Source organism: Rhamphochromis longiceps, linkage group LG7, assembly GCF_057381845.1.
Source record: "Rhamphochromis longiceps isolate RC_006_pf linkage group LG7, R_longiceps_female_GT1.1, whole genome shotgun sequence".
Taxonomy (NCBI): domain Eukaryota; kingdom Metazoa; phylum Chordata; class Actinopteri; order Cichliformes; family Cichlidae; genus Rhamphochromis; species Rhamphochromis longiceps.
In genome coordinates, this window is record NC_140563.1 from 51794852 (window position 1) to 51813186 (window position 18335).

The following is an 18335-nucleotide window of genomic DNA, read 5'->3' on the forward strand; positions in this document are numbered from 1 at the left end:
ACGCCATCCTCTGGAGTAAAATAAACACATCCCAATCGCCTCCATACCTTTTCGAAAATATTTATGCTACATTTTGGCAAAACTTCTGTGTTTCCCCCTAACTCCATAATTCAGTATATCATGTATCAAAGCGATCCTCTGGACTTACGGGTAATTAATTTTTACAAATAATTATTCAAGTATTACATGTATAAAATAGCCTGAGAAGTCTGAATTTGACCAAAATAAATAAATACATATTTTTATTTATTTATTTAAAGTATGCGCTTTATAGTGATATAATTATTTCACAAATTTTAAGATTAAAAAGTAAATTTAAAACAATCTTTAAAAGTAACGACTTTAAGAGATACTTTTTTAGTGTACCACGTGACCCGGCTGTCAAAGATGGCCCCCTCCTACTGGGTGTGAGAGGACCGACAGCTGACAAAGGAAACAAATCTGTCCAGAAAGGACGGCACCGATTCATAGCGATTCACTGCACACGTCCGCTCAGACAACGCAGCGCTTGTATGGTATGTACGCTTGTCTTTGTCAGCCTGTATTGTGCGTCAGTGCTGCCAGTAGTTACTGCTGGCGTTTTGCTAGCTCTGTACAGTGAGCTTGTTAGTCTGCCGTTAGCTTGATGCCGTCAGAGGTTAAAGCATCCTCGGCTGCCAGAGAGACGCGTTCCTCGGTGTAGGGAGAATTATCTGGCCCCATTGGGCTGTATGAATGAATGAAACAAACTGGAGTTTTATTGTTTTGATTTTCTTTCCCTAATGTATCCTTCAGCTTTCATAACCATTTGTTAAGCATAGCCTCCATAGCTGAAACAGAACTCACACTACACAGACAGCTCAAACTCCGACCCCCACAGGAACAAAAGGTTGCAGCTGATGTGGAAAGAACATGTGTTTCATGTGTGGCCTTTTACTCGTGCTATCTGAGCTGTGTGAATTTCTCACTGACGGGGTGAATTTTCAGTGTGGTCATAGTTCATGGCAGGAAGCAGATAAAGCATGATCAAGGTTCAGAGTTAGAATAACGAAGAAAAGACTCAGCATTCAGTACAGTAGCATTTGAATCTAATTTTTTCACATTCTTCTGTTTGTTGTGATCTGTATTTTTTTTTTCTCTTAAATGCTAACACTTTTTCCCCTTTTTCCTCGGACATCCATAGCAAAGGAAAGTTACCTTCCAAATGATGAAGCCTGTGAGAGAGAGGAAGTGACAGAAGAAGGCCTTCATTGCTGCACACCATCTGTTCAGATCAACCCTCCTCCCTCTTTGTGAGCGCCCACCCTGCAGCCATGCAAATCAACCCGGTGCACGTGGAGTCCACTGTAGTTTTGGCAGTGGTACTATGTGTCCACATGGCGGTCTGGAACCAGCACTCCTGGTGCAGCATAGCCCTGGTGATACAGGCTTTCTATGTGCAGCATAAATGGGACCGTCTGCTCAGGTCTGGGGGTGCTGTGTTCCAGTTTCGCCCTTCAGCGAACAGCGGCATTGTTCCAGCCTCTATGGTGATGCCTTTGTTGGGCCTGGTACTGAGAGAAAAGTGCTCTGCCTCAGGGAATGTCTACTTTGAGCGCTTCTCCATGGTGGTCACCATCACAGGCATGATGCTAGCCCTGTTCCTCTCCCTGATTGCACTGGGAATCACAAGACCTGTTCCCACCAACACTTGTGTAATTGCAGGGATGGCCGGCAGCGCAATTCTCTACACCACAAAGCAGACCCTGACGGTGTCTGAGGTCATAGAGGTCTTGGAGGTGCTGCTGATCTTTGTCTATCTCAGCCTGATTGTGCTTTATCTGCTGCCACGCTGCTTCACGCCCGGAGAGGCACTCCTCATTGTCGGTGGGATCAGCTTCATCGTGAACCAGCTAATCAAGCGCTCCCTGAACCTGGCGGAGGTCAAAGGTGACCCGGTGAACTATTTCCTCCCGGTGTTAGTGGTGGGCTCGCTGCTGCTGGGCGTTTTCTTTGCCCTGCTCTTTTGTTTCATGGAGTCTGAGAGCTGGGGGTCATCGCTCTTCTTTCACATGATGACAGCCGTTCTGGGTCTGGGGATCTTGATGCCCTGGCTGTCTTTGTTCATCGGTCGCCACCCCCTCATGTGGTTGTTGGACTTCATCACGTTGAATGACAGGAGACTCTGCCTGCTGGCGTACTGGGTGTTTCTGTCTGTCGTGGCAAGTTGCGTTGTGCTACATCAGAACTATCAGCGCCAGTCGGGTTCCAAGAAGCACCAGGCGTCGACCATCGTCAGGAAGTACTTCCATCTGATTGTAGTGGCCACCTACATTCCAGGGTTGATCTACGACAGGCAGCTGCTCCATGTGGCATCTGTGGGTTGCCTGGCGGTTTTCTTGTTCCTGGAGTATGTGCGTTACTTTCGAATCAGGCCTTTCGGTCAGCTGCTCAGGCAGTTGCTCACTCTGTTCCTGGACGAGCGGGACTCTGGGCCTCTCATCCTCACCCACATTTACCTGCTACTGGGCATGTCTTTGCCCATTTGGCTGTTTCCTGGACCCTGTGCCCCTAAGGGGCTACTTCCAGGGGCGGGTGGCCTGGTGCCCTACGCAGGTGTGCTCGCGGTGGGAGTTGGAGACACTGTGGCCTCTGTGTTTGGCAGTACCATGGGGGAGATCCATTGGCCCGGCACCAAGAAAACCTTAGAGGGGACTGCGACATCTGTGTTCGCCCAGATCATCGCCGTGGCCATGTTTCTCATCTTTGACAGCAGCATCAATCTGAACACCACCTACTCATGGATTGTTGGCTCCATCACTCTGGTGGCCATGCTGGAAGCCTACACCTCCCAAATAGACAACCTGCTGCTTCCACTCTACCTCTTCATCCTCCTGTTGCTTTGAATGGACCGATCATACAAACAAGCAGATCCACTGCCTGTTTCTCAGCCATTTCTGGTGGTGAACTTGGGACAAAAAAAAAGCTGTCTTTCGTAGTCTGTGGAGATGATCGGTAGTTATTTTTGACCAGCACAATGCGATTGAAAGCAGTCAGATTAACCGACCAGGGTATCGACAAACCTTTACATGCGACAGTGTTGGCATGACAGTCTGTTGTCTTTAGATCATTTTCAGTATCCTTTCCAATGACCAGTGGAACATTTTAGATCAAGTCTGAGCCTTGCGACAGAGGTGGCGTATGTTTTCTCTGCCACCGACACCAACAGCTCCTAAATTATGCAACGGGAGACTCAGTTTAGCAGAGTGTGGAGGGGGAAAAAAAGTGTTTCTTAAATAGAAATCCTTTTTTTTTTTTTTTTTTATAATCGGCAAGAAACACTCAAAATGTCCTGTCGTTTTTATTTCGTAAACAGATACATGCCTTGTATTGCCTTTCGAAGAACATAAGTTAACTTTAAATTATTGATATGTCTTTTAATCAACTTTCTCACGTCTTTATTATTATGTTTGCCTCCCTGATGGCAATATGAAGAAGTTTCTTCTGAAAATACTTGCCTTAAGAAGTCTATTTTCTATCACACACAACCTACCATAATAGAAGCTGTAGACGCTAGCATGGCAGCCCATTTCAACTCTTATTTAAAGGGCTGATTTATACTTATATATGGTAGAAACACACTATGCTCCTGCATGAGACTGATGTGATAATGCAGTACTGTAATGTGTATGCCGGTTGTCCTACCGCATATATTTTTGTCAGATAAATCAACTTTGCTTACCGGTTTGTGGTTTAATGGGACCCTACACCCCTTAAATATCTACATTTCCTTGTAATACTGAGCCTTTAGTGTTTTGGGGGGTTTTTGGACATTGTAGATATGCTTTTGGGCCACACCCATGCACACAGGCCTTTACGTTTTGGCAACTTTTACAGCAAGAGTTACTTCTAAATTATTGTTTTATGTGCTTTATAGCAATATACTATAATTTCTATTGGGTTTGATCTCGTCATTTGCAGAAAAGGAAATGGAGCATCTGTAAAAAGTGTTTCTTTTTTGTATGTTTGTTTTTGTTTGTTTGTTTTTAATGTTCTGATGATCCTGCTGGTGTGTTTCTTTTTCCAACATTCTTACATTCTGAAAGAAAAATTTAGTATTGCATGTTTCAGAACATCTGAGAACAAACAAAGCTTGTTTTGGGGTTTTTTTTGGGGGGGGGGGGTTGTTGTTTTTGTTTTGTTTTTTGAAGATTGAGATGTAGGACCTATGTGAGCGACTGTATTTTAACAACACAAAGATTATCCCTTCGCTTTTTCACTTTGATTTGTGACACTAACACAAGGAGTTTGAATGCTGCGCTTAATAATTACACGTACATAAAGCTTTGTCGTTTTCATTTTAAGTTGGGTCTTAAAATGAACATACTTGAAAGCAGAGATGCTCACTGTTGTCTATAAATGGAGGAATTCATTGTCTTATTTGGGCACAAATCATTTAAAAAGATCTTGCACAAGAATAAAGCTGTTGACAATGCTGATGAAGAAATGCTTAATAAAGGTGGGTGGAAATGTCAGTTGCACAGTGAAATCTCCATGGAGACTTGATCAAAAAAAATGTTTATTTAAAAAAAAAAAAATTTTCAGCCACAATTTAAAACACTTTTCCAGCAAATTTATAATTAAGTTAGAAAAAATTATTAGTCTAAATGCTGGTTAGTAAGGAACCAGAGATTGGCCAAGCTTGCGATTTTTTTTTTTTTTTTTTTTTTTGTGATAACTTGACATAAGCAGACTGGCTAAGCAGATGCACAGACTGAATTTGTCAAACTGGAATACTGGCGGAAGAACAGTATATTTTCCTAAGGACGATCAAATCGGCACAAAAATGCAAAAATTTCAAACACAGTATATCGGATGAAAGCAACACTGCTGCAGGTAAATCAGCAGCGTGTGAGACTGATCGAAAACGCGTTGTACAGTATGTAATTTAAAAAACAAAAAAAAATATCCTATGAATGTGTGTGTGCTTTAAGTGTTTTGACTGAAAAAGTGCAATATCAATAAAGTCTATTTAAAGCCAGGAAGGAAAGCTGGTTAAATATGGAGTTAACAGACTTATTACAATGTTATTAAAACATGGTTTCAAGTGTTAACATAATTATAATGCTGCATGCTGCAAAATCAGTCTGGTGTTGAGCTGTTTTCTTGAGGCATGCAAGAAAGTTTAGGTGTAGTCTTTCAACTGCAAACCTGCTGCTGTTAACAGCCTGAAACCTGCAGAGAACACAGCAGCTAATCCATGGCCTGGACTTCCTTTAAATATATGGTTACTATACACGTGATGAGCATGTGTCACTTTTGACATGACCAAGGAAAAAAATGCATCTCAAAGCCTCTTTCCCAGATGTACACCATTTCAAAGAAATGCTCAACTGGGTCTTCCTTCCCTCATCACTTCCTAAAGGTCGTGGCACATGGTATTCCCTCCCTGCTCCTGGTAATTCTGAAGCTTTCTTCCTGTTAAGAGGGAGTTTTTCCTTCACACTGTTGCCAAGTACTCACTCATAGGGAGTCATCAGATTGTTGGGATTTTCTCTTCATTATTGTAGGTTCTTTACCCTAAAATATAATCTATATTTTATATAAATATAAAACTGTGATTTAGTGCTTTATAAACAGAATTGTATTGAGTGGCAAAGCATATCAAAACATTCATTTTGAATGTCCCCCAGAAGAACTATTCTGGAAGTTTAAGATATTAACAAAAATGTTTTGCAGACAGCACAGCACAGGGTTTGTGATTGGGGTTGGGGACCACCTCTGTGGAGTTTGTCTATTCTCCCTATGCCTATGTGAGTGATTTCCAGGTAATCCGGCTTCTTCCCACACTCCAAAAACATGTAAGTTAACCTAACTGGTGGTTCTAAATTGACCATAGGTGTGAATAGACCGCAATAGACTGTGAACCTGTCCAGGGTGTAGCCACCTCTCAGTAGCCCAGTGACTCCAAATTGTTCAAGTTTAGAGAAATGGATGGATTTACATTACCAGTCAAAAGTTTGGACACAAACTATTTCAGGTGATAACCTCATGAAGCTCATTGAGAGACTGCCAAGAGTGTGCAAAGCAGCAATCAAAGCAAAGGGTGGCTATGTTGAAGAATGTAAAATATAAAACATGTTTTGAGGTATTTCACATTTTTTTTGTTAACTACATAATTCCATGTGTGTTCATTCACAGTTGCAATGCCTTCAGTGAAAATCTACAATGTAAACAGCCATAAAAATAAAGACAAACCATTAAATCAGAAGGTGTGTCCAAACTTTTGACTGGTAGTATATCTTATTTATACATGTCTATTTTTTCTATGTCTTTGCTATCATGGGTCATGAATAACACTTGGCTACGATCGATACAGGAACAATAGGCTGAGCTCAGGATTCAGCCTATAGTTTTCTTGTGTAATAAGATCCTTTTACCCTTATCAGAAGAATATTGCAAGCACAGCCATTCTTTGGGAAGTTAATGAAACAGTATTATCTGATTTTTTTTCCTTGATGATAATATCATAGATGCTGGTTATTCTTTGGGAGCAGCACCGGATGCCAAAGAATCCTTCAAGTGTAGAGAGGTGGGAAAGGGAGGTCTTCAGTGGGCTGCAACCTTACAGGACCAAAGAGATGGAAATAAGATGGACAGGTCAGGCTTGGGAAATTTCTTTGGAGCATCTTGTTTCATAAAGTTTGCATTAATGAGAGAACACTGATTTTCCATACAAAACTAAATGCTGACATATACAAATCTAGATATGTTGTATGAACACACACAAGGGTTGCTCTAAACAAATCTGTGCTTATTTGAAGTCTACTTGACGTGTGCATCAACACAAAACTGACATTAAACAAATTAATGAGGAACATCTCTATTTTACTACATGTTAACTGAGACAATCACTTGCCAGAAATATGTAGTCAAATAAAAGAAATGTCACAAGGCCAGCCCACACGGATAAAGTCTCACCAGTTGTCAGGGCTCCAGCGGGTCTGCTGGGCTTCCATGATGTGGAAGGTGTAGACATGACGAGACTCTTCAGAGGTGTTTTCAGCACTTCGATGCACCACCTGTCCGTGGATCAGGATGACACCACCTGAACAAGGGAATTTATTTAAGGGCCGATGGCGCGATATGGCAGCCTCGCTTCTGTCAGTCTGCCCCAGGGCAGCTGTGGCTACAACTGTAGCTGCCTCCACCAGTGTGTGAATGTGAGAGTGAATGAATAGTGGCATTGTAAAGCGCTTTGGGTGCCTTGAAAAGCGCTATATAAATCCAATCCATTATTATTATTATTATTATTATAACAGTGCAGAAAAAGAAAAAAACTCATGGCATTTAATCTAAGGTGAACTGTCCTGAGCTGTTGACGGTCAAAAGTTTCTTTATAAGCAACAACATTTTTTTTTACAATTTCAGTTGCAAAATGTCACAAAATTCAAAAATGCATCCATCAATCACCGACTAAATTTAGATTTATGCTAATGACCTTTTTTCACTGGTGCGGCAACAAACTTCTCGTCATCGTATGTCTGCTCTCTACCGATAAAGTCGGTCAGGGGAAAGGTGCCCTTTGGAGTACGCACCATACGTCTAGTGATACCGCCTGGGGCAAAAAGAGAAAATATTAAATTATAACATGCAATAAATAAACCTTAAAAACTATTTCAGAAATATGTGGCAGAGCAGTAGCTGGATAACATATACACTATACAGACATTCTGGTAGATACTTACTGTTGTGTGATCCTGGGATAAACCACAGACAGCCATTGTTAATAGTAGCATCTTCCAGGGCAATCCACACCCCCATAACTCTGCCCAGGGGCTCCGTGTACAGAAATGTAGCATCTTGGTGTGGAGTCACTAAGAAACACATGAGAATCCGCTATGGATATAATTTAAAATTATATGAATGTATACAGACAACCACCTCTAAACTGAAGGTTTTGTTATAGGTTTTGCATCTAACTAACCAGATGAACCGTATTTACTTTGTTAATAGAAGCCTGACATAAAATAAATCTCTAATTTCCTTTCCATAAAACCGTATTTTGTCAGTGACACTGGAATTCCCAATCAGCTATCAGCCAAAAGTGTGCAGTGTGTCCTTAAAGAATTTGAGGAAACTGGACAGAAAGAAGTGGCAGACATGGTGGATGCTCTGTCATCGTTTAGGGATAAATTTCTAAATTAAACATTTTCAGTCATGGGATGGCCTCCCGAAATATAGGTCATATTATACAGCATCTGGAAAACACTGAACCTTTTAAACTTTAACAAGGTTCCAACTGCGACTTAAATTCAGCTTCATTACAAAACAAATATTGATGGGATTTAGAATAATGCTAACCTGTGTTTAGGCTAGTCACTTTCATGCCTCACTTTCAGTAGAATGAAATGTCATGGCAGTATTTTGGCACCCCGTTAACATAAACTACCATCAACAAAAGGCAAAAAGATGTAAGTTTCACAAAAGGTGGAATTCATGGCAAAACAGATTTTACCGGTATTCCTAATAATGTGGCCACGGCGTAAATGTTCCATTATTTACAAGGTTTTTATGTCAGTTTTTTTGCTTTTACTTTCGTGTTTTTATACCAAATTTGAGTGTCTTTAATATGAGACAGAAATAAGGATAAGAAGGGATCTTTGGTTAAAAAATGTGATCGGGAATGTGTACTCATTACTGACAAAAATATTCTGCTGAATTTTCTTACCTTCCCCACCGATGCCTGGTTGCTGTAAAAGATAAGGTTCTTATTTCAGTCTTTACGTTTTAATAAGTCATTATGTAGCACTGTCTAACAGTATAAGGCCATTTACCTTAAATATGAACATACTTTGGAGAATCACAGGACTCACTAGGCCCAGCTTTTTAGCTATGCCCTAGGAGAATGACATTTCATTGGACAGTTAGTTATTCTGTGACTCAGTAAATCATTCTTTCACTCCGTCAACCTGTTAGCTCACCTGGACTTTGGGCGAATGTGTAACCTTTTCGTACAACGGCTCATAGGCATGCAGTGCTAAAAGAAAAAAAAAACCTAGCAGTTAGGAGATTTTTATGCAACAGTTTATAGGCTATGTGTTGTTGGAAAACCCCAAAAGCTCACCATGTCCAACTTTATTTAGTGACCGCTGCTTGGGTACAATAAACTCCCCTGCAAGGTGAGAAAAGCATCATCTCATTTTGGAGTTTCACAGCATGAGAAATGAAAGACAGTGTAGAAAGAATTTCACTGGAACTCACCTTTGTCATCAAAAACCCCTTTCTCAAAGAAGAATCGGATCCTATCTCCACTTGTGATGAAATAGTCAGCATTTCCCTGCAGGTCAGAGGGGAAAGACACCGACACTGACTACACTGTTGACATAAGAGTCTGCTTGCAGGGTCAAAGAGGTCGAGGCAAATAACTGTAAATGTGAAGCTAATTTTGTAGAAAGACTACAGGAGGGTGCGCACTCAGCTGCCTTACCTGCATCTGCAAGTGGTGATGTCATTGGAAGCATGTGAAAGAAACATTGTTCAAAGGAAAGCTGACAGTGTTAAAGATCCTGTGCAGCGTTGGTCATTGGGTCACCTGTGTTTTTAGCTGCTCATCATGGTAGGTGGAGAAGGTGGTGCGGCAGTGTTCGGGGACATCCATCCGCTCCACAATCTCTGCCATCCTCTGCCTCAGTTCATCACACTCCTGGGAGGTCAGCAGCCCGTCCAGAACCACGTATCCATCCTCCTGGTACTGTCAAGGAAATTTGAGCCGTTTACAGACAGAAGGAGCAATAACTGAAGCACCGAGGCTCGTCCTTTCGACCTTTCATGCCTGCTTTTCACACAAAGGTCTCTTTCACATTTCAAACTGAAGTCACACCCAGAGTTTAATTCACAGCCATGAGACGTGAAACACATTCTACATATTAAGGCCGGTTCCCAGTTTAAAATTGCATAATTACATTAAAACAGCTGCATAAAATATTTGAGTTTTGTTTTTTTTATTCTTGGCTAATGAGTGTCTTGTGTTACTGATTTCTTAAGGATGACAGCTGCATCATAATCCAACAAGAGGAAAAAAAACATGTTTTAATTGTTGTCCGCCCTGCAGCATTGTTCTGTTTTCTGCTGCGTAGGATTTAACCCAACCGGAGAGAATGTGTTGAAAAATAGTTGCCATCGGATAGTTTAAGTACATATATATTTTATAAATATTATCTTATAAGCTTGCAAACTACGGCAAGATTACAAGACTACAGCATGGCCTGGGTTAGTTCCTGCTTTTCTGTAGCTTACAAGAACAGAGTAAGTGTTGGAAAATGGGGAATTTACTCCTGAGGGCACATATGGTGTTTTCCTAGCTGAAACAGGGGGCGTTTACTGACGTCAGTAGACCACTTGTGGCTGCAGGGTGTTGTGCATGTGAAATGTGCATTTCATTTGAATACAGCGACAAAATACAATCTTATTACCATATATAATACGGAAGAGGCTTCTGATGCACAATCGACATCGCAAAAGTAAAACTGTTTTCTATTCGAAGCAAACAGTGATCAAATTGCTAATTATTTAACTGAGCATTGGTAATTTAACTGTAAACTGCACTTCCATGTCATTTTCATCGGTATGGGAAAGTAATCCTCACCCTCTGCACATCCTGATCTGTCATAAAATCCATGGCGTTCCGCTGAGAGAAATCCACTGCACGGGACCGATGCGCCTGCGTCTCTCCCCCTGGTTGAAGCACAGCCTGTTCGTATCCGACCACGTGACGTGTCTACTTAAATTAAAGTGTTATCATACAGAGACCGTAATAGGATTTCTGGACCTTTGGCTGTATCCCAATTCAGGGTTTGCAGCCTCAGAGGCCACATTTTAAGGCCGATTACGTCACAGCGACGCGCCGAAGGCTGTCCCAATTCAAAGGCTGCTCGAAATGCGTCCCTCAAATGCGTCCTTCATTTCCCTGAATTTTAAGGATGTAGCGGTGTAGACTTCATGGCCCAACATATCCCAGACTTCATAGTGCGGCGGTGGGTGTGGATAATTTTGCCGAAAAAAACGGTGGAAGCGGAGCGGCCAAAGAGTAAACTTTCAAAAGTAAGTACTGAATATTATGTCACTTATTTGTGTGCAAATGTTTAATAATGAAGAACATTAAAACATTACTGCTGGCCACATGTCGGCAAAGTTATGTGACATTAGCGATGTTTGTACTTTAAGCGTTTACTTGGTTTTAAAGCCTTTACTTTATACGCCGTTCGATAGTTGACCTTAATCTTACAGAGAATCTGATGATTTTTGTGGATAATTAAAGTCAGTCATACAGGGGCGATTCTAGGATCAGAGCTTTGGGGGTGCTGAGCACCCAGAGAGCTGCCCATCCAGGCAAGGTAAACTTTATTCATCACGATGAGCCTTCTTCCCTGTCTCTGTCAGTCCCTGCATCCCTAAATGTCTCCAGTTGTCCCGAGTTCCCTCTGTTCCTCCCTGTCCTCATCGTCTGTTGTCTTCATCTCCATTATCAGTCATCATAATTTTACCATCTCTGTGCAAGTCTGCAAATTTCTTTATTAAATCATAAGATTCTTAAATTCATCAAGTCTCTCTGTGCCTGGGTCCTCGTCACAAAACATGACATCACTGTTTTGTACATTTTAACACAATTTAATCCCACATTTGTGCAAGAAAAGCTAAACACTTTTTTGACCAGTCTGTAACAAAACCATCAAATCTGATAAAGGTTATTTAAATGCTTCTAAAGAAGAATGGATTGGAATTTAAAAACAAAAAAACAAAAACTGATGATGACAATGATTCTTATAGTGAGTAAAAAGTAAACTGGGTGCATTTTTTGGACAGAGATTCACTTTTAAAGTGTATGTATGATATAATACAGATATATAAAAAATACACTCCAAAAATAGAAGAGTCCTTGAAATATACAAAATATTATTAAAAGATTAAAATAAAATGAGACACCTTGACCTTTGGTACAATGTATACAATGTATGAAAAGATGTTTAGTGCAGATGCTACTATGGCTCTGCAGATTTTTTTCTTTTCTTTTATCCTATGTCGCCTCACCTTGAGGTTGGCAAATCTGTCTATCACATTTTGGTGGTCAAGTCTCTCAAGCATCTCTTTCTCAACTGACATCACAGCCAGGTGCTGGAGTCTGCTTTGACCCATGGTCCTTCTCAGCCAGGTATGGAGCTGACTCAAGACACTAAAAGACCTCTCACAGCTACAGCTGCTAACTGGGTTTGTTAGGGCAACCTGAATAACAGTTTTCAGTGTGGGGAAGATCTGATTATCCAGAAGATTGTACAATGTTAACATATCTGGGATGGCACCAGCCTCACTCTTGAGATTCAAAAAGTTTTTGGCAACCGTGACTTCCTCTGACTGAAGTTCAACATGGTAATGCAGTGCTAGGGCTGACAACCCAGTTTGTTTTGCAGACTCTGTATAGCAGCTTTAATATAGGGAGAACACAACTTCCAGATTGTACGAGTAAAATTAGTTGTGTGTTTTTTTTCTTTGGCAGTTTAACAGTTTCTGTTGTGCCTGTCACTGTTCCCTGTCTGTTTTCTTACCTGGTTCTTCCTGACCTTGTACTTTTCCCTCTTTCCTCTCTCCCTCTTTGGACTGACAAGACAATCATACACAAATAGATTGTATTCAATTAGATTAAAAAATACTATTAAGATCACTAATAAAAAAGTCCTCTCTCAGTGTACTTTCAACCAAAAGACAAATAACCAAACCACATAAAAGATATAAATACTGAAACACTGATCCAACATTATCCTTTATTGACGGATCATTTGATTTTATACTTTTACCTGAATGTGGCTCCTTTTTTGAAAAAACTTCCTCATATCCATTATGAACCTGGCTGTCTCTCTGTACACACACACACACACACACACACACACACACACACACACACACACACACACACACACACACACACACACACACACACACAACAGCAGTTATAAGGTTAATAGGAATCCAGTCAGTTAGCTAGTTAGTACCTTGGGTTTAATATCGGCACATGACAAAATAACCAGTTTCTCTCATTACATTTCAACAGTTGTAGCAACAGTGGTGACAACAGCAGGCTACAGACAATGTTAAGTTTTAGGTTTTAAATAGGCTGTATACATTTCAATGAGATTAACAGGACGGTCAAATATCGCTGATTTTACTACAGAGCAGGACGGATTGTAGAGTAGCAAACATAGTCGGAAAACAAGTTTTCAATACTGCAGGTTACCTGGTGTAATGTTTTTCAGCTAAAAAGAAACATGGTCTGACTCCTACCTAACTATATAAAGAGTAACTGAAGGTTAAAGGCAGCTAACATGTCCTGTTTTAAGCCAAGTACCCACATCTCCGCTCTGCTGCGTCTCAGCCACCATCTCTCTGGCAGCAACGGCGCTAGAGCCAGAGCAGGGGAGAGGCGAGCTGGAACAAACCATTTTGGGAGGGGGGGTTATCTATACTTTTGTTGTTAAAATGTTCCATCTCAATTAAGTACTGTATGCTTTTTGTATTTTTTGTAGTGTGTCCCACAAACAGCAAATATTTTCAAAAAAAGTAAGAAATCTTTGGGGGTGCTTTGATTCATTTTGGGGGGTGCTGAAGCACCCCCCAAAATGGGCTAAAATCGCCCCTGCAGTCATATATCCACAAACACAACAAGCTGAAAGTCAGTGATGCTGCTCCGTTTGCAGTCCTGAATATCACGGCACAAGCAGGATTCACTGCACTGTTAATGTTAGCTATGTTATATTGCTGCCTCTGTTCAGTGGTGTCGAGCCAAACGGACTTTAACGTGTGTTTGAACGAGCTGACGGTTCACTCGTTAAGCTGAAAGAAAGATGCTTTAATCGCAGGAGTCACACATGTGTTCACTGTACCATTTGGGAACTCTTCTTGTTTAGCACTCGTAATAACACAAACACTAAATCCTCCTTCTCTTGTGCTGTTTTGTAGCAGTGTATACACCTGAGACTGCCACCTGTCTGTCTGTCCTGCACTCTCTCTCTGTTTCTTTCTCTCTGATTGTGGAATAAAAGTATGAACATGTGTTTATAAGTCACACTTGTGTTTGAATCCTGCAGCTTATCACACATTTGATTTCCATGTGTGACAACTGCAAGTGTCCAGAGTGAGGACAGACTGAGGGACCCACTGCTGCACATCATCTGTGAGGCTTTGCACCCCTGATGATCCACCAGGACAAACTCAGCAGTGTGTGAGGAAGAGGAGGAGGAAGAGCCAGCAGCAGCTGACAGATGGAGAGAATAGACAGACTGTTCCCTGTTTGTGAAGGACTGCTAGAAAAGTTTAAAATAACTAATTGTCTGTCCTGAATCAGTCTTATTAGGTAATGTTCAAATAATTTTATCATTCCAGTGTTTTCAGTGTGGGAGAAAGTACTCAGGGCCTTCAAGTTACACACTATGAAAGGCAGCAACAAGTTTAATATTCAGAAACCTAAAGTATGTATCAGCAGCAGAATGGACCTAAAAATAAATGTTTGTTCCAGTTCTATGAAGCTTTGAGTATTTTGGATTAGTAGCACTGCTGTGTTTGTTGCATCATATTGCTGTAATTAGTGTGAATGCTTGAAAAGCATTCACAGTATTGTTCTTCTAATCTTTATTCTTCTATTTTATTATCTATTCCGTACGTTTTTTGAAAGCCTACTCCTTCAAAACCGTTCAACTTAGAAAAACCATTCAAACACCATTAGATTCCTATTCTTTTGGACATGATTGCTTGTATTTTTCTCATTTTTAACATTTATATTTTTAATTTTATTCAACTTTATTCAACAAAAATTTCCCATGTATTTCAATGGGGAGACCCTTCAAATTCTCATTCAACTTACTCATTTTTAAACTCTTACTACTTCAACATACGTTCACATAGAGCCACCATTCAAACTTTAAAACGAAGACAAGACATTCAACTATTCAACTTGTATTTATCTTTTCAATATCTATTATACTTTTTCTTCAGTTCCAGTTTAAGTTTCATGATGTTTTTTCACCCGTTTCAGAGCTTATAATGGGTGTGTATGGGACGGAATGTTGGGGCTAGAGTGAGGCAGCTCAACTGCTAGAGTGAGAGGAGCAAAAAAAATAATCTTAAAATCTTTTTTAAAACTGCTGCTGTGTCCGCAGCGTTTGCTCTACAGGTATGATTTTACCCTCAAAACGTAGCCATGGCTGTCCTCTTTCATCCAATGTGTTTACTATTGTACTAGGTGTTATGGTTCTTTCATAAATGTCACCAATGCACAGCCTCCTCCCTCCAACTCTTCCATAGACTCTAATGTTAAAATGGCTCAGAAGGTTCGTTTGAAAATCAGAAGAGCATGGTGTCTTTCCACTGTCACCACGTCCATATAATAAACTCCACAGACATGAAAACTGAGAATTTGGTAGACTAGACATTGCTGTCGCTCACAGTGAAAGAATTTTGTCAATACAACCTATACTTTTCATTTGGGAACGATTTGTTTCGCCCTGACTTTTCTGTTCATTTTAAGCAGCAAAAGTGAGGCGCATGTCTGTGTCGTGTGTATGGAGCCATTGGGTGCAGTCACTATAGCAACCAGGCTCACACCTGCCTGCTTAACGAGCTCTCTCTGCCACTGTACCAAGATTCAGCTTAAACACTTCTCTTTCAACTGCTGCTGTGTCCACAGTGTTAAAGCCATCATTTTACCCTCAAAACGTCGCCATCGTTGTTCTTTTTCCAACATCTTGTCTTTCAAAGCTCAGACATTTAAACTTTTTAAACTGTGTGGATCCAAGTGGAGGGATCACATTTTAGTCATTCAGTGATTCAAAGAATATGACCTTTTAATATTCTTTCAGATGTTTTCTGACTCTAAATGTTCTTTTCTCATTTCTTAGGTTTTTCTAATTTACAATTAAAACATTTTCAGCTTTTTTCCAACTTCTTCTTCTGTGTAACCTTCAGCTTTTAGCAGTTCAGCACTTTTGTTTTCAGGTTAAATTCGGGTTTTTTTTTTTTTTATCTCATTCAAAATTTTTAACTTAAATTCAGTAATTATTTCATTTCAATGCATACATTCAGATTCAAGCATTCACACTGCAGTTTCTTCAGAAAATGCACTTTCTAGTTGTTTATATGCTTTATATATTCTGAGGTAAGTTGATCTATAGTGTTACATGCTATTCTATAAGGATGTTATGTGTTTGTATACTTTCTGCCCAGTTTGTCCCATTTAGCAGAAGCCAGCCTGTTTAAGGCTCTGATATCTATTCTGTATGACTTAAAGCAGTTATGACATGATCTGATTTTCTCACCCAATAAAGGAATATTTAATATGTCAGTCTATTCTTTATTCTATCAGAAACAGTTATCACAGCTCGTACATTTTCTTCTTACACATATATGTAAGCATTGAGCCAAATTTAGTAATGCCAACATATTAAACGAACAATATTTGTCTCCTATATATAATACATCTATATATACACTGTCAAAGATACTTGTCTTTGAGTGAAGATTTAAGGTGATAGGAAATTTGAATAAATGCAACTTGAATCTTTACTGAGGCTCAGTGAATGACACGGAGTTCAAGCTCACTGCTGTAATAACTAATAATGATTAATATAATAATAAATATATTGGCCATATTATATTTACATTACCAAAGTGAGATGACTTTAGTCTCATGAACAACATTAGCTAATTGTTATTTACTAACTAATCTTAAAATGACTGTTCAGTACAGAAATGAAGCCCAACAATCATGTTTTTCAGCCTCAGATACTCAACAAATCAAACAAAGCTCATGTAAGAACAAACAAACAAATTAACAAAATTTCTCCTTCATTTCTGTCAAACAAAGCTGTGTGAAACGTTTCCAGCGGTTAGTATCATGGTTGCTAGGCAACCTGGGCAGCGCGACCGAGGCTAGACCGTCCCATTTCACAAAGCCTCTCACTTCCGGTCTTAGCGTCTTTGAGTACGCGGCCCTTGTGGACCGTTAAGGCTGCAGACCCTGAATTGGGATACAGCCAATAACTCTTACACTGCGCCGTAGTAACATGGATTAACCACTATGTGTCGCTCATGTCGCTGATGTAAACGAACATGTGAATCACAGCGCCGACTGGCGGCCCTTCGTGCTATATGCATTAAATAACAACACAACAATACAACAATTTAAAATAAACTTGCAATGCTTACAATAGAGTACTCTTATATAACACTATTGCTAATTATATTAAAATATATTTCCCCAACATTTCCTTTTGTACTTCATATGATTAAGTACTGCTGGTTAAATCTAATGATATGCTAAGAACAGTCATGTGAATAAAGTTCAAATAAAAGCATCGGACCAGAGCAGATACAGTGTACATTACATACTGAAAGAGCTTCCATCCCTTGCTGTCTTGTCAGACAGAATAGATGTCCTCATTTTGTCCAATCACCAAGTTGGGACTTGCTTTAGGGGGTTGCAAGCAGAGGTGAAAGAAGGAGGCCTACTTATAGATTTTACTTCAGTAAAAATAGCAAAGCAGCCACCAACAGTCATTTTCTTATTGTTATTACAGATGCATGAGCAGATTTCTACCTACTATACTTCAATGAATTGCATCATGATTATTCACCAGAAGTATCTGAGAAATGGTGAATTTTAGATGATTATTAAAAGAATAAATGCTTTAATAAATGCTTTGAACACACAGTTCTGCTGTTTACTGAAATATGTACAAATACACATAGAAATACACTATATAAAGGAAACACAGTTTGTACTGTTCTAACAAGTTTGAAATTCAATATTTGGTATGACCACATTTATCCTTTTCTTCTAATTTCTTTAAATATTCTTCTGGAATATTTCTCTAGGTTCCTTGCAGGACATTTAAAGCTCTTCTTTGGATGTTGACTGTTTTCTTTTTCCAGTCTCTGTCAAGATGATCCCACATTTGTTCAATAATGTCAAGGTGCGGGTTACAAAGCTGCCTCCTAACTCAGAGCAAGCAGACGGTTCAGTCACACGAGTAGGACATGAGCCTCCTTCCATCTATAAAAAACACTTCGGTGGCTGCCTGATGATTGCATTTCATTTAACAACTGCAGTCTGACTTGGACTGCGTGCAATTACTCTGACAAATTTTTGAAGTTTTGAAAATAATTGCTGTCTTATTTCTGAATGCAGACAGATTACCAACATGTCGCCATCAGTCTGAATGGCCCTTTGTCAAGCTGGCTGCCAGCTGGTTGTATTCTGGTTGTATTCCTTTAGAACGGAAAGACTGCTGAGCGAAAATTTAATAAATTAGTTAAATATGAATTAGACAGCA

At 39.9% G+C, this 18335-nt stretch overlaps 2 protein-coding genes across 2 annotated transcripts; one reads left to right on the top strand and one right to left on the bottom strand.

Moving 5' to 3' along the window:
• Window positions 1-377: 377 nt before the first annotated feature.
• dolk (dolichol kinase) lies at window positions 378-3331 on the top strand. The gene is made up of 2 exons (XM_085414224.1): window positions 378-515; window positions 1163-3331. The coding sequence occupies exon 2, from the start codon at window positions 1293-1295 to the stop codon at window positions 2862-2864; it is 1572 nt and encodes a 523-aa protein (XP_085270350.1). The 5' UTR covers window positions 378-515; window positions 1163-1292; the 3' UTR covers window positions 2865-3331.
• Window positions 3332-4912: 1581 nt separating this feature from the next.
• On the bottom strand, window positions 4913-10845 carry phyhd1 (phytanoyl-CoA dioxygenase domain containing 1). The gene is made up of 11 exons (XM_085414225.1): window positions 10607-10845; window positions 9554-9712; window positions 9223-9298; window positions 9086-9133; window positions 8943-8998; window positions 8796-8858; window positions 8690-8711; window positions 7707-7835; window positions 7460-7576; window positions 6940-7066; window positions 4913-6582 (listed from the first exon to the last, which is right to left on the bottom strand). Exons 1-11 carry the CDS (start codon window positions 10637-10639, stop codon window positions 6537-6539), a joined length of 876 nt encoding a protein of 291 aa, XP_085270351.1. The 5' UTR covers window positions 10640-10845; the 3' UTR covers window positions 4913-6536.
• Window positions 10846-18335: the final 7490 nt, after the last annotated feature.